Genomic DNA, 16474 nt, shown 5'->3' with positions numbered 1-16474 from the left:
CAAAGAATAATTATGTGGGTTTGTTATGCGCTAGACATAAAAATTATTATAGCTTTTAAGATGTAAATAATTAATAAAAGGTAGGTGTTGCCATATGGACACGCTAGGGTAATTCTTGTACAGATATTTCTTTTCAGGCCTCTTACAGTGAACGAAGCTTTGGACATTTTAGAGGATGAAGATGAGTTCTTTGATGTATATATGGAACCCCCTGATGTTCGTGAGCTTACTGATGAAGATTCTGCAAGTGAAGAGGATGAACAACCAGAAAGACTTTGTGGGAACCAACTTTTGGCTGGAGCAGAAATTCGCCGTCGTGGTGTAGCAGATGTCGGCAAATCTGACGATGATGAACCTCACACGGAAACCGCCAGACCCCCCAGTAAGAAGGCAAAAAAAATCCGTCAAGAACCTCTAAAATGGATAATAGGAGAGAAAATAATGGATGGATTGCCTTTGTTTCCTGAGCCTGACTATAGCAAGTACAGAGATTTTTCTCCTACAGAACTCTTTGAGTTATTTTTTGATGAGGAACTTTTTGAGTTCATAGTTCAGCAGTCCAAGCTTTACTGTGCTTATAAAAACTGGCCAGACATCAGTGTCACTAAGGAAGAAATCAAAGTATTTTTTGGTATATTGATTGTGTCTGGATATAATCCCATGCCCAGTAAAGCCTCATTCTGGTCCTCTAGCCCTGATCTTCGTAATGAGGCTGTCTGTAATGCTATGCGCAGAGATAGGTTTGACAGGATTATGAGGTGTCTACATTTCAATGACAACACTAAGCTAGATGTAGAGGACAAATATACAAAACTTAGGCCCCTTATACAGCACCTTCAGAAACGATCTATGGACCATTTCATTCCCACCCAAGCAATTTCTCATGATGCGGCTATGGTCAAATATTTTGGCAAACATGGCTGTAAGCAGTCTATTCGCAATAAACCCATTAGGTTTGGCTATAAAGTCTGGTGCCAAAACACTGTTTCAGGCTATCTTGTTGCATTTGAACCTTATCAGGGAAAGTCACACAAAGGTAACATTGAATTGCAAGCTAAGTTTGGGAAGCCAGCAGCAACAGTTCTAGAACTGATTGATGAATATAGCACAGAGAAAAGGAATCTCTCTTACAGTTTCTATTTTGACAATTATTTTACTACAATACCACTGCTGATAGAACTAAAGGAGAGGGGGTACAATGGTACTGGAACAATTAAATCTAACACTGTAGGGAAGGACTGTCCTCTAATGCAATCCAAAGCAATGGAGAAAAAAGAGAGAGGCTATTTCATGAGTGCGACAGCATCAGACAAGAACGAATCGGTAGTATTATCGCGGTGGAAAGATAATGCGGTAGTAACTGTAGCCTCTTCCCTCTATGGTAGTGAACCAATTGGTTCTGTAGACAGATGGAGTAGAGTGGACAAAAAGAAAATAAAAGTCAGTATTCCTCATGGAATTAAAATGTACAACAAAGGTATGGGAGGGACTGATAGAATGGATCAAAACATAAATAAATATAGAATTTCAATAAAAAGCAAGAAATGGTGGTGGTCTTTGTTCACATGGATGTTGGACATGGCAGTCCATAATGCATGGCAACTATCGAAAGGACAAGGCAGTGCACTAACACAACTGCAGTTTCGTCGAGAAATTGCTGCTTGCTACCTAAATCAGTTTGGAATTTTACCCAAAGGTAAAGGAAGAAAATCGACTACTCTTCCAGCACAACATTTTGTAAGATATGACAACTTAGGACATCTTGTTGAACCTGTCCAGGATAACAAAAAAAGAAGGTGTGCAAATACTGGTTGTACTTCAATTGGCCGAACTCAGTGTTCAAGATGTAATGTGGGATTGTGTGTGAAGTGTTTCAGAGATTACCACACTAAGTAAGGAAATAGACTTATTTTACAATTATAGTGTGCAATGGCAAACTTGGCACAATGAATATATTTTCATGCAATTCTTAGCTATTTCTACTTATTTTTTATTTGCAGAAATCACGGTTAAAATATTTTGTAAACATGAAAATGAATAAAACGTTGGTTTTGTATACCTAAGACTTTTTTGTACTCGTATTATCCTAGCGTTGCCATATGGCAACATTGAATAACTTATGAACCATTATGACTAAAACCAAATAATTTACAGAATCAGTTTACAATACTATAGCAAACCTACACACAAAATATAAATTGATTTGAAGAAAAAAAAATGAAAACAAAAATTTCGGAGGCAAAGGGTTAAGACTGAAAAGTATCCTGATTTATTGATGATGCAAGCCTACTTCAGCTATCATGGTGTGGAAAATAGTGTTTTTTGCTAAGAAATGAGAACATGAATCAGAACAAGTGTCTTGAAGCCTTCCTCTTGAAGGAGTTCAGTCATAGGTAGGTGGAAATACAGAAGCAGACAGGGATTTTCAGAGTTAACCAGAGAAATAGATGAATGATTTAGAATACTGGCTAATTCTTGCATTAGAGAGGTGGGCAGAATAGGGATGAGAGAAAGAAGAAAGTCTTGTGCAGTGAGGCTGTTGGAGGAGGGGAGGCATGCAGTTAGTAAGATCAGAAGAGCAGTTAGCATGAAAATAGCAGTAGAAGATAGCAAGAGATGCAAATATTGCAGTGATGAGAAAGAGGCTGAGGACAGTCAGTTAGAGGAGAAGAGTTGATGAGATGAAAAGCTTTTGATTCCACCCTGTCTAGAAGAGCAGAATGAGTGGAATCCCCCCCCCACCAAGACATGTGAAGCATACTCTTACCACAGGATGTTGCAGGAGAATAATTTCCATGTCTAACGTCCCACAGAACTTCTTGGTTTCTCACTTTTTTTAATAATAAGTAAATAAGATCACTAGGCCACTCCATAGAGACCAGTATTCAGTGGTGTTTCTGAAAATGGTGTGCCAAAACAACGATAGTCAAATGAAGATTGGGTGATTAACAATATTTAATAAGACAATACACTTCTAGTCCTATTTCAATACTTAAAGTGTATTTAAATAGGTTTTAAAAATACTTTAATGTGCTTAAGTTTTTATCTTTATTGTAAATTTTATTGTCATGTACTATAGTTCTTCAGTTGTCTTCCTTTGGATGCTCTTCCTTCAAACAGAACTGTATTCTTGAAACTCTTGTCTCATCACTGATAGAGTTGGATTTTGTCCCAACTTGGACAAAATCCAACTCAGCTGTGTAGATCCAGGGTTTCTGTTGACTAGTGTAACAGAGGTGATAGTGTCTGGCATGTAGGTGTACATTCCTCACTCTCTCTCAATCTAAACTTTCCAAACCTTGGTTTAACACAGCCTGTTCTCATGCCAGACATGATAGATACCGTATTTGATGGCTCATAAGACGCACGGGCTCATAAGACGCATCCAGTTCTGGCATGTATTGAAATAGAAAAAAACAAAAATTAACAGATTTAGGCTATCGATATGAAGTCAAGGAATTCAAGCGACATTTGAAGACTCTCACGTGCATTTAGATCACTATTAGATACCAATACTCAGCATTTAAAAGTTTAATTTATGCTAGCAGCTTACTTGTTCTTTTTGGGGTTTTGTTGAGGCTGTGATGGCCGTGACATCACAGCCTGGCGTCCCAAAGGTGTGGTATACAGGTAGTGTTTCAGACTAGATACAGTGGAGCTGGTTGGATTTCTGGAGTCAAATCTTGGTAAGGTTGCGGGCCTTGAAAGCCAGAACGTAATGGTTCGGTTGAGGGTATTGAAAGACAAGATTGTACCAATCCTGCTGACGTGTAAACACAATCTTCTTATTGGTATTTTAGTTGGGGCCATGCAGACTGTGATGTCACAGCCTCTAGTGCCCAAAAGGTGTGGTAAGCAGGGGAGTTTCAGTCTTAATGCGGTTCAGCTGAATGTAAACATTAACTGCACCTAGCTCTTGGCGGCACCATTAACTGAGGGACTACAGTGATAATAAAATTTTTTCATACTTTATTTTTTAGCATCTTTCACATGTAATTCTTATGCAGTATTTTAGTACATTTTCAAAGCCAAAGGATGTGTAAAAGCAGACTTACTAACTTTATTTTCTAAAGTGTATTTTACTTGAAATATTATTTCATTCATCATAAAATTTAGTACAATTGTATCTTTTAATTCGTATTCAAATCACAACAAATTCATAATATTCACTTTGAATACCTTGCACAAATTACTATAGTTTACCTACTACATTTTATTCAAATTCAAATCCGTGAAAATAAATTAGTTTTATTCTTAGAAGTTACAAAAGTAAAAAACCAAATCTGAAGTGTTTCATTCCTTTTTTTAATTCAAATAAATTTTCGTGCAAATAAATTGATCTTATTCATTCTGAAATCTTACACAACAAAACTAAAGAGTTTTTAATTCAAATTCATGAAAATAAATTGATTTTATTCATTCTGAAATTTGCTTAGCACAACTGTAGCATTTTTATTCACATCCAAACCCTACAAAATCATTGTCACTGTCATCAGTACTGCATTCCTCAAGCTCACCAGAATCACTACTAGAAGTAGAAGAGTCACTGCCTTCGTATAGAAGGTCATCCTCTGTGCCCTCAAGATCATTACTGATGCCACATTTCTTGAATGAAAGCACCACTGTCTCTGTTTTTACTTTATCCCAAGCAATTTTTACCCACTGGCAAACCTGGGCTATTGTAGGCTTCTTGATGAAGCCCGATGGTGTTTTGTCATGTTGCGGGAGTCTCATCCACGCGTTCCACTGCTCACGCATATACACCTTGAAAGGTTTGTTTATGCAAACATCAAGTGGTTGCAACTGGCATGTTAGTCCACCAGGTATTACAGCCACTTTTGTGTTTAGATTGTGTACTCTGTTCTTGGTAGCCTGAGTTAAATGAGCCCTAAATTGATCCCACACAAGAAGTGATGTTTTTTTTATAAGTCTCCCAGGACGCCGTGACCATACTTTGTCAAGCCACAGCTTCACACCATCCTCATCCATCCAGCCCTTAGGATGAACATGAATAAAGATACCTGGTGGAATGCTTTCTTTGGGAAAGGTTTTCCTCTTGAATATGAGGAAAAGTGGTAATTTAGTGCCATCAGCACAACAAGCCAGTACTGCTGTAAAATGAGTTTTCTCATGGCCTGAGGTTTTAATAGTCACAGTCTTAGAACCTTTAAAATCAACTGTTTTATTAGAAGGCACATCAAATGACAGTGGTACTTCATCCATATTTGCAATTTGTCCCATTTCAAAATGGGTGTCCTTTCTGAGATTTATAACGTATTTATGAAACTCAAGAATTTTGTTTTCATATGCCATAGGCATTTTTTGTGATATTTTTGTTTTAGTTCGCATTGCTAATCCATTCCTTTTCATAAATCTATAACACCAGCCCTCATTACCACCAAAATCATCATAGCCTTTGGCAGTTGCCCTTTCTTTAGCTTCAAAAATTATTTGTTTAGTTGTTACTATTGCACCCTGATTCCTTTGATCAACAACCCAAGCCTTCATCTCCTCTTCCAGTTCCACCCATTTAGCTTTCTTTGTGCGAAGACCATGTTTTGATTTCACAGCTTTCTGAAGTTCTTCCTCTTGTTTTCGCCAAAAACGAATCATTTTCTCAGTTGGAGGTGGACCAAAATGCCTAGCAGCAGCTCTGTTGCCGTTTTCCTTAGCATATTGTATTACTTGTAGCTTGTATGCAATTGTGTAATTGTGTCGTTTTTTTGACTCCATCATGTTGTGTAATAAAATCTGGAAGTTTTAAACACTCTTGCATAAGCTATTACATGAATATTATGCAGATCATCACCTCAAGCCAGCCTATCCCATGACACTCAATTCCTTTATAGAAGAAATATTCGTTCTCAAGGTGTATTAGTCTATTTTCATAAAAGAAAAGTTTCTCTAGCTTCAATCTTTTTCATATGTATGCAAAGCAAGAATGTTAAAAAGATAGGTTCAATTTTAATTGTATGAAAGTGTGGCTATTGTCTTACCTCAATCAGTAACGGCGTCACACTCGGTGTCACCGAGTACGTCACGTCGGAGCGCAACCGACCGCGTTTGTTTTGAAAAACGTGGTGCACCATCTCCACCTTGCCAGAACCTTCTCCACAAATCCAACCAGCTCCATCACATCTAGTCTAATATTATAATTGGATACCTCACCTTTGGGGCATCAAACATCACAACCTACACTGCCCCAACAAAACTCCAAGAAGAAGTGGTGCATGGTTAAGCAAATTCTTCCTGACTGGTCAAAGTCTATGTGGATTACCAGTAAGTATGAGATACTACACATTGGTACCTTGAAAGAAAGAGCATTTTGTGGCGTACTACCAATCATGACTTTATTTAGTTGTGCAAAGACATCTGTGGTTTGAATTTAGAGCCTCTGTTGCCGTAGACTTGTAACCTATTACTGCCTCAAAGTTGGACCTTTGCCTCATTGGACGCAGGCTAATTTACTGACCCTTTTTCTGAGAAAAAAGTAGCGTCTTATGAGCCATCAAATACGGTAGGTGGCCCACAAAAGGTACTTGAGCATTCCATCACCTGAGTCTCATGTAGTTTATAAATCTGTCCAGAATCATGCCAAGTATGTTCTCCAACTAACCAAAAACTTCTTCATTAATAGCATGTGTCAAAATCTTTCAAGGTCTAACTCGCTTCATGACCTCTAGTATTTGGCCAAAACCTCTCCAATAACTTTACCGCTTCATTTTTCCCTCCTTTATTTCAACCTGATGGCACCATTGTCATCTCATCTATCTCTAAAGCTAAACTTTCTGTGCAAAATTTTGCTAAAAACTCCACCTTGGATTATTCAGGGTCTGTTCCTCTCCTACACCCTCTGACTACTTCATGTTACCCATTAAGATCCTTTGCAGTGATGTTTTCCATGGATGTGATGGGGTCCCTCCTATTGTTCTTCAAAACTGTACTTCTTTTCCTAGTCAAACTCTGTCCAACAACTTCTACCTTTCCTTCCTGTTGGAAATTTGCCTACATTCAGCCTGTTCCTGAAAAAGGATGGCTGCTCTATCTCACAAACTCCCATCCTATTGCTTTAATTTTCTGCTTCTCTAAATTTTCTGAATCAGTCCTCAACAGGAAAATTCTTAAACATCCATCACTTCACAACCTTCTATCTAATTTCTAGTATGGGTTCCATCAAGACTGTTCTACTGGTGATCTGGCTTTCTTTACTGAGTCTTGGTCATCCTCTTTAAGGGATTTAGGGGATTTGGTGAAACTTTTTGCTGTTGCCAAAAGCTTTGATTTCCAAACTACTCTCCTACTGCTTCTATCCTTCTCTCTGTAACTTCATCTCATATTTTCTTACTGACTGATCTATTGCTGCTGTGGTGGACAGTCACTGTTCAGAGTTTATTAACAGTGGTGTTCCTCAGGGCTCTGTTGTGTCACCCACTCTTTTCTTAGAATTCATCAATGATCTAAACAAAACTTCTTGTCCTATCCACTCCTATGCTGATGATACCACCCTGCACTTTTCCACAACTTTTCATAGACATCCAACCTTCAGGAAGTAAACAGTTCATGCAGGGAAGCCACAGAATGCCTGACTTCTGATCTTTCTAAAATTTTTGATTAGGGCAGAGGAAACTTAGTATTGTTCAGTGCCTCAAAAACTCAATTCCTCCATCTATCAACTCAACACAGCCTTCTGGATAACAACCCATTTTCTACACTGAATATCCTCAGTCTGTCCTTTACTTATTATCTAAACTGGAAATTTCACATCTCATCTCTAGGTAAAACAACTACCAAGTTTGGTGTTCTGAGTCATCTCCACCAGTTTTTCTCACCCATCCCCCTAACCCCCAGCTGCTAACTCTGTGCAGGGGCCTTATCTGTCCATATATGGAGTATGCTTCACATGTATGGAGGCATTCCACTTATACTGACATTTAAGACGGGGTTGAATCAAAAGCTTTTCATCTTACCAGCTCCTCTCCTCTGACTGACTGCCTTCAGCCTCTTTCTCATCACCTCAGTGTTAGTATCTTCAGGACAGGGAGAAAGTAGAAAGAATAAATATAAGCAGCAAGGGTGAGAAGTGAGTGAAGAATTAGGAGAGAGGAAGTACTGAGAAATAAGTATTCTCTTTTCCTGTCCTCCACTCTTCTAAATTTTTCCTCCATCCATCCTTCCCATATATGCTCCTTCCATCCATTTTCATTCTCAATCAGTCTCATTCAAATTAGCAATCCTCTGGATGGAAGGAGGGAGGGAATGGTGAGGGAAGGATGGAAGAGAGAGAGAGAGAGAGAGAGAGAGAGAGAGAGAGAGAGAAACACACACACATATGCATGCATGGTTTTAGATGTGATAGTAGTACTGCGCCGCCATAGTGCTGCATCACACCAAATGTGAGGACAAAACACACACTCTTAGGGATTTTGGTGATAATTTTGCTGTTGCCTTAGACCAGAGGTCGGCAGCCCAGAATTAGAGAAGAGCCACTTTCTTCAGACTTGACAGGAACACAGTGCTGCTGGAGCCACAGCGTAAAATCTATTACAAATGTAGATTACGAAACCTAATAAATTTCCTCTATACGAAAGTTAAGTAATGTAACCATAGACAAAATAATCATACAAATTGTACTGTAGTAGTAGTAGTAGTTATAATATTAATAATAATAATGTTATTAATAATAATAATAATAATAATAATAATAATAATAATGATAATAATAATAATAATAATAATAACTAATAATAATAATATTATTATTATTATTATTATTATTATTATTATTATTATTATTATTATTATTATTATTATTATTAATGATGATTATATCAGTAGTAATAGAAGCTGTCATAAAATAAACTAATATAATAATTAAGTACATAAGAACATAAGAAATAAGGGAAGCTGCAAGAAGCGACCAGGCCCACACGTGGCAGTCCCTGCATGAAACACACCTACCTACTTCCATCTGCTATCCCCATCCATAAACTTGTCTAATCTTCTCTTAAAGCTCTCTAGTGTCCTAGCACTAACTACATGATTACTGAGTCCGTTCCACTCATCTACCACTCTATTTGAGAACCAATTTTTTCCTATCTCCTTCCTAAACCTAAATTTTTCAAGCTTGAACCCGTTATTTCTTGTTCTACCCTGGTTGCTGATCCTAAGAATTTTGCTTACATCTCCCTTGTTATAACCCTTATACCACTTAAAGACTTCTATCAGGTCCTCTCTTAACCTACATCTCTCTAAAGAATGTAAATTTAACAGCTTCAACCTCACCTCGTAAGGAATACTCCTCATCCCCTGTATCCTTTTAGTCATTCTCCTCTGTACTGATTCTAATAGACCTATATCTTTCCTGTAATGTGGGGACTAGTAGAAAGACACTCATTTAACTTTATAATTCTGTGATGGCAGCAAGTGAACAAATATGGTGTATTATTTTTCAGACATGTTAAGTGTACTTACTATATCAGTATCTGGTCACCATGATGAGTTTAAACTGGAGAGAGAGAGAGAGAGAGAGAGAGAGAGAGAGAGAGAGAGAGAGAGAGAGAGAGAGAGAGAGATTAATGAAGAAAAGAAATGGATGGAAATGTTAGAGAGAGAGAGAGAGAGAGAGAGAGAGAGAGAGAGAGAGAGAGAGAGAGAGAGAGAGAGAGAGTCTTAATTAATGTGATTTCTGGTCCTGTGTTTCTTTGGAGATGCTCAATGCTTGGCAAATATGTTTGTTTTTTATGACGTTCATGCTAGAAAACATTTGTTCACACAGGTGAGTAGATCCAAAAATAGAGAGAATGCCAAAGGCATATCTTTTCATGTGTGTGTAAGTGTCTGGTAAGGAATTCCACACCATACACAATTTGATGGCCTTTTTGTAGCCCAGACAATTCATTCAATTTGTGTTGAAATGCCAGTGTAGCATGTTGTTTCTCCAGGTTTTCAATATTGGAGACCATACCTCTGAATTTTGAAGTCCATAAATCTTTTCCTTACAAATCAGCTAATTCCAGTTCTAGTTCTGCTTGATTCACTCCAGTAAAAGCTAAAAAATTGAGTGAGTCTGTATCTGCATCTAGGGGGTTGATCACAAATGACAATGTGGCCTTTTCTTTTCTGAATTCCTGAAAATGTCCTTCAAAGGATTTTTTTTCATTTTTATTAGTGCATTTTTAATGATATCAATATCCAGCTCAAAGTCTGTTCCTTCTCCAAATTGCTTTAATAAAGGAAAGTGAATCAGAGAGCCTCTCTCAACATCTCTAACAAACAAAGATAGTTTTCATTCAAAGGAAAGGACTTCTTCCAAAAGCATCAGAGCAGTGTTTCCCTTTCCTTGTATTTTCCTGTTGAGCTCATTTAAATGTGAAGTGATATCTACCAAGAAGTGAAACTTCTGTAGCCATTCAGGATTTGTAAGGTATGCATATTCATGGTGGCCTTTCTCCTCCAGAAATTTCTTCACTTCCTCAAGGCATGCTGCAAAATGTGCAAGCATTTGAACCCTAGAAAGCCAACAGACTTTGTTATGTAAGAGGAGGTCTGAATGCTCGAAATTGACTTCTTCCAGAAGTTCATGAAACTGTCGGTGGTTTAAGCCTTTTGCCATTATTTTGTTAATTTTCATGACTAACTCCATTACTTCAGGGAACTCTGATGGGCAAGAATGTGCACAATGCCTCTTGGTGAATGATGCAGTGAAATGATATTACTTCATGATTCAGCTCTTGTTTTAAGAGAGAAACAAACCCCTTATGTATACCTGTCATACTTGGTGCACCATCAGTTGCAACAGAAATAATGTGGTTGGTCTGAATTCCTTTTTTCTTAAGGCAGGTTATAATTGCTGAAAATATATCCTCACCTCTAGTTTAACCAGTGAGAGGCAACAAGTCAATGAGTTCTTGTAGACCTTCAGAGTTGACATACCTTCCAAGAAGAGAAACTTGTGCAATGTCATCAACATCACATGACTCATCACAAGCAATTGAAAAGCCACAGGCTGAATTGATGTTCACAATTTGCTGATTGGTGATGTCTTGTGCAAGTTTCAATGCTCTGTCCCTCAGCGTTTTAGCAGACAATGGCACATTCTTAATTTTTTAAATTATTTCATCCTTGTATTTTAATTCTGAACAGATGCATTGCTGCATTGATGAAACAATCTTTTATATATTCACCATCTGTTAAAGGCTTTCCATGTTTTGCTATCTCATGACTTACCACAAAACTGGCAGTAGTTGTATCATTGGAGGACATCACCCATTTCGCGAATACATTGTGACTCCTCTTTGCTCTGAGCTGCAGTTCCTCCAGAGCTTTCTTTCTGGCATCTCCAACTGGATAATTTTCAGCTAAGTCACTGTGTTTTCTCTGAAAATGCCTCTCAAGGTTGGATTTTTTTTATTGTTGGCCAGTTCTTCACTGCATATGAGGCACAAAGGTGCCCTCTAGAACTCTGAACAAATGCAAAATGCTTGATCCATTCACTCCTAAACTCTCTATTTTCATCTTCAATTTTCCTCTCCTCGATGCCATTTCTCCAGTAATTGATTACATCTTAATATCTTTCACTGAAGAAAAGGTCATAATAGCAGTAGCAAGAGTAGTAGTAGTAGTAGCAGCAGTAGTAGTAGTAGTAATATAGTTTTTTTTTTTTTATGTAGGAAGGACACTGGCCAAGGGCAACAAAAATCTAATAAAAAAATGCCCACTGAAATGCCAGTCCCATAAAAGGGTCAAAGCAGTGGTCAAAAATTGGTGGATAAGTGTCTTGAAACCTCCCTCTTGAAGGAATTCAAGTCATAGGAAGGTGGAAATACAGAAGCAGGTAGGGAGTTCCAGAGTTTAGTAGTAGTAGTAGTATAATAGTAATAGCAGCAGCAGTAGTTCTGGTATAGTATTAGCAGTGGTAGTAGTAATGATAGTAGTAATAATAGTAGTAGTAGTAGTACTGGTATAGTAGTAGTAGTAGTAGTAGTAGTAGTAGTAGTAGTAGTAGTAGTAGTAGTATAGCAGTAGGAGGAGGAGGAGGAAAAAATAGCTGTCCTAGTAACTATGGGAATACATTTTCACTGAATGAGATGCCTGCCTACACTGCCAGGCAGTGTTGGGCAGATGCTGGGGTGGTTGGATCTCTCTCTCTCTCTCTCTCTCTCTCTCTCTCTCTCTCTCTCTCTCTCTCTCTCTCTCTCTCTCTCTCTCTCTCTCTCTCTCTCTCTTTCTCTCTTTCTCTCTTTTCTACGTGTCCTACAATAACTTAGACAATATTATGTAGGTGGCAGGAGCCGCACATGTTTCTTGAAAGATCCACACGCAGCTCCAGAGCCACAGGTTACCGACCTCTGCCTTTGACATATCATAGATATGTGTAAGGCATAAAGTCTGGCTCAAAACTTTGATTTCCAAACTACCCTCCTGTGTTTTCTATCCTTCTCTCTGTAATTTCATCTCAAGTTTCCTTTCTGACTGTTCTATTGCTGCTGTGGTAGACGGATACTGGTCTTCTCCTAAATCTATTAACAGTGGTGTTCCTCAGAGTTCTGTCCTGTCATCCACTCTCTTCCTATTATTCGTCAATGATATTCAAAACCAAACTATATGTCCTCCCCACTCTTTTGCTGATGATACTACCCTGCACTTTTCCATGTCTTTTCATAGACTTCCAACCCTTCAGGAACTAAGTAGTTCACCCAGGGAAGCCACAGAATGCCTGACTTCTGATCTCTCTAAAATTTCTTATCGGGGCAGAGCAAACTTAGTATTGTTCAATGCCTCAAAAACTCAGTTCCTCTATCTATAAACTCGAACAACCTTCGAGACAACTATCCCCTCTTCTTCAATGACACTCTATATTGAACATTCTTGGTCTGACCTTTACTTGTAATCTAAACTGGAAACTTCACATCTCATCTCTAGCTAAAGCAGCTTCTATGAAGTTAGACATCCTTTGCCATCTCTACCAATTTTTCTCATCCCCCCTTACACCCTAGCCTCTCCTCCTGCTGCACCCTTCCTGCACAAGAGTTAACCAGTATTCTCATCACTCATCCCTTTCTCTGGTAAACTCTGGAACTCACTGCCTGCTTCTATATTACCCCCTTCCTCTGACTTGAACTCTCAAGAGGAAGGTGTCAAGACTTTTTTTTTTTTTTTTCTGACATCTCACTTATCCTCTGTTTTTATTATTCTATCTGACATCTCAATGGGGACTGGCATTAAGTTGGCCTTTCTTTTTATTAAATATTTTTGTCGTCCTTGACCTGTGGTCATCTAATATGACAGACACACACATTACAATTTTTTATTCCATAACTTTATGATGAAACATAATAAAAAAATTTTACACAAAACTTCCTCATAAAATGGGGGTGCATCTTATGCAGAGGTGCATCTAATATGCTGGCAAATATAGTATTTATCCAGAGAGGTTGTATTGAATGAATTTAGTGGCATGGAACTCATCAGAAGATATTGTTTAGACTGTGCAGGTAATCTCTGTCACTGATTTAGTGAGGGGGGGCCTTAAAGAGTGACACAGAGGAGAAACCAACTTAATGGCAAAATGAAGGTGATCATAACACTTGGACATCTTGCTGCTGGGAAAAGCTATTGGGAAAATGCAGTTGTGCAGTAGTGATGGCCTTGTGGGTCACCGATAGAGCCACACAGGATTACTCCTGAGATAGCCAAAACCTGTTTGTTTTGCATTGAGGCTCTTCAACAGGATCACATTTACCTTATTTCAAATTTTTAAGTAGTCTTACCCACTTTTATTGAAATATATAAAAAATGAGAGATATTTATAGAAACTGTAAATTAATAATGAATGGCAGCTTTTGCTTTGCCTTTTAATATTTAAAATTTAGTAACTTGGTTCGAGAACCAAATTATGACATGGCAACTGAAGCAGTTAGGAGTTCAAAATTTTGTTTGAAAACTAATTTGTTTGAAAAGGGAGGTGCTCAATAACCAAGGTTCCACTATATAAGCCTGAGTGAATTTCATACCATGGCTAAACAAGGCCTCAATATGCATGTAAGCATAGAACATATTCCACATAGAATAACCTGTACTTACACCTCTAGCAATATTTGCAGAAAGTTGTGTTACACCCTCTACACTGATCTTGATTTTCTGTAATTTTATGGGGAAAAAGAAGGATAAAAAAAAGAAAAAAAGAAAAAAACAGACATCTCCTTTAAGGAGGTGCACCAATTACTTATTCAGATTTTCAATATTCATGGATTTCGCTGTTGTCTTGTCCACACAAATGTTGAGGGCTGTCTGTAAGTGTAGTAAATTTCTTTTAACAGTACAATCTGTTTAGATTATATTTTTATAATTTCAGAGAAAATTATCAGTTTATGGATGAAGTGAAAGAAGAAATTGATATTAAGATAGAAGAGGAGGAAGTGCCATCACCAGATGACTCTCTGATGCTCTGTAGTCAAGAAAGACCATCATTGAAGGAAGACAGAGGTAAAAAAAGGTAAGCAGATTTCTTTGGCTACTGATGCCAGTTTTTTGGTCTGCTGTCAGATGGTGAGGTTGTCCATTCTGGTGTCTCTTCATAATCAATGGTATAGCAAAGTGGGTTGGAGGTGTTGGCCTGTCCCAGGCAGGGGAGGTGATGAGATTCACTTGGCTCAACCTGACCAGAAGTCAAACTGAACTCAAAACAGGATTACCCTTAAATCACATGCTCAATAAAATTATCGAGCTATTTTTTGCTTATATAAAGTACCGTATTTGATGGCTCATAAGATGCACCGTTTCTCCCCCCCCAAAAAAAAGTCTCAGGAAATGGGCCTGCGTCCTGTGAGGCCAAGGTTCAGCATTGAGGCAGTGGTTGGTGGTAGGTCTATGGCAACAGAGGCTCTAAAACAGGGGTGGGCAACCCTTGACATGCGTGCCAAACATGGCACGTCGATGACTTGTTTCTGGCACACAATAGCACAGGCTACCATAACAGCAGCCACAAAGCTTATATATATTTAGCCGTACAACAATTAAAATTTAGAGATTATTAGAGCATGTAAGCATTACTCAAACATATTAGCAGATATTACATAATGTATAGGTCACTGGGAAGTCAAGGAAAGCTGGCGTTATCTTGAAATTATAGTGAAGTTGTTGGAGTGTTTTCACATGTTTTGGTGGGGTTAACATTAGAAAATTTATTTAGAAAGCCAAGGGCACTACTTCTTGGGGTGATGGAAAGAAGCTTATCAGAATAAGGATGGTTTCCCTTCAAGACCTCAATCGTCTTCTGCCTTTAGTTGAATACAGGTGTGTGTTGCTCTCTCTCCGGGACTTGTGATTTTTTTTCAACTAGATTCATGTGGTAAGACCAAAATTGATATACAGTATATTTTTTATTTATAATGTTTATTACTACTAATCAGTCGTCTTCTGGGTTTGGTTGAATACAGATATGGAGTAAATAAGACCACAAAAACACCAATTTCCGCCCATCCCGTTTATTTTGAAAATGAAAGACCTTAATTCTTCAGTTTAATAACATATAGTTATGATAATAATTAGAAGTATGTTTTCTTTATATTAAATTGATGTATGTTTTTTATTTTTGACCCAACATATAGTGAGATTTAAATGAATAGATTGTGATTAAATTTTGGGGGAAATTATTTTAGGCCGTGTATTGAATATTAGGCTACTGTATATTCATATTTAGAACATTTTTTTTAGGCCCCGAGCACACTAGCCACTCTGTGGCACCACAAGTGGCCGCGCAAAGTGGCGGGCCAGAGCACACTAGCCACTTTTTAGAGCTTGGACACACAGGGCGGTTGCAACCGCGGCGGCTACCGAGCGTTTCACGCTGGCATTGTCCACACAAGGCGTTTTGTACTGCAGCGGAACCGCGGCGGTTGACCCACTGTTATTTTTTTCACCTGAATTTTTACTTGGCAGTGTCACGATGGATGTGGAGGAAGTAGCATGCGTTTGGTTGCTACATCGCCGCTTGAAACGGCGCAAGCAGAGGCAAAGACAACATTGGATTCATCCGATTCTACATGATAGACTTACGCACGGCTTGTTTACCACCTTGTACCCTACCTTGAGAGAGCATGAACCAAAGTTTTTCAATTACTGTAGAATGTCGGTGAAATCATTTGATGACTTGCTGGAACTAATCAAGGAGGACATATCTTCAACCAACACCATGATGAGGGATTCCATCTGCCCAGAAGAGAAACTCGTCATAACATTAAGGTGAATACTTTATTATAAGTTGTTGTTGTTGTTCATAATACAAAACAAAGAAAAAAGTTACATATAAATTTCCAGTTGCCAGTACATTGGATACAAATACTAATTTTTTAAATGAAAATACAGAGCAAGAAAAAATGACCATTCACTTTATTTTATAACACAAGTAGCCCATCTGCTTTCTCCGTGGCACGCATAGGCTACGTATTTAGGATTGCTGTCAGTGAACAAATTA

At 38.1% G+C, this 16474-nt stretch overlaps 1 protein-coding gene across 8 annotated transcripts in view; it reads left to right on the top strand.

Moving 5' to 3' along the window:
* LOC135097885 (piggyBac transposable element-derived protein 3-like) overlaps positions 1 to 16474 on the top strand; it is a 98673-nt gene that overhangs the window by 10469 nt on the left and 71730 nt on the right. For 5 of the 8 annotated variants that reach the window (XM_064000224.1, XM_064000386.1, XM_064000084.1 and 2 more), the window contains exon 3: positions 14354 to 14494. In XM_064000224.1, coding sequence (XP_063856294.1) covers positions 14354 to 14494 — 141 coding nt within the window. Of the gene's footprint in view, positions 1 to 123; positions 2059 to 14353; positions 14495 to 15939; positions 16243 to 16474 lie in introns of those variants that run through there. The other 3 variants (XM_064000325.1, XM_064000193.1, XM_064000141.1) reach the window with 3 other exon arrangements.

Source organism: Scylla paramamosain, chromosome 1 (assembly GCF_035594125.1).
Source record: "Scylla paramamosain isolate STU-SP2022 chromosome 1, ASM3559412v1, whole genome shotgun sequence".
NCBI lineage: Eukaryota > Metazoa > Arthropoda > Malacostraca > Decapoda > Portunidae > Scylla > Scylla paramamosain.
This window is presented reverse-complemented; position numbering and strand designations above follow the sequence as displayed.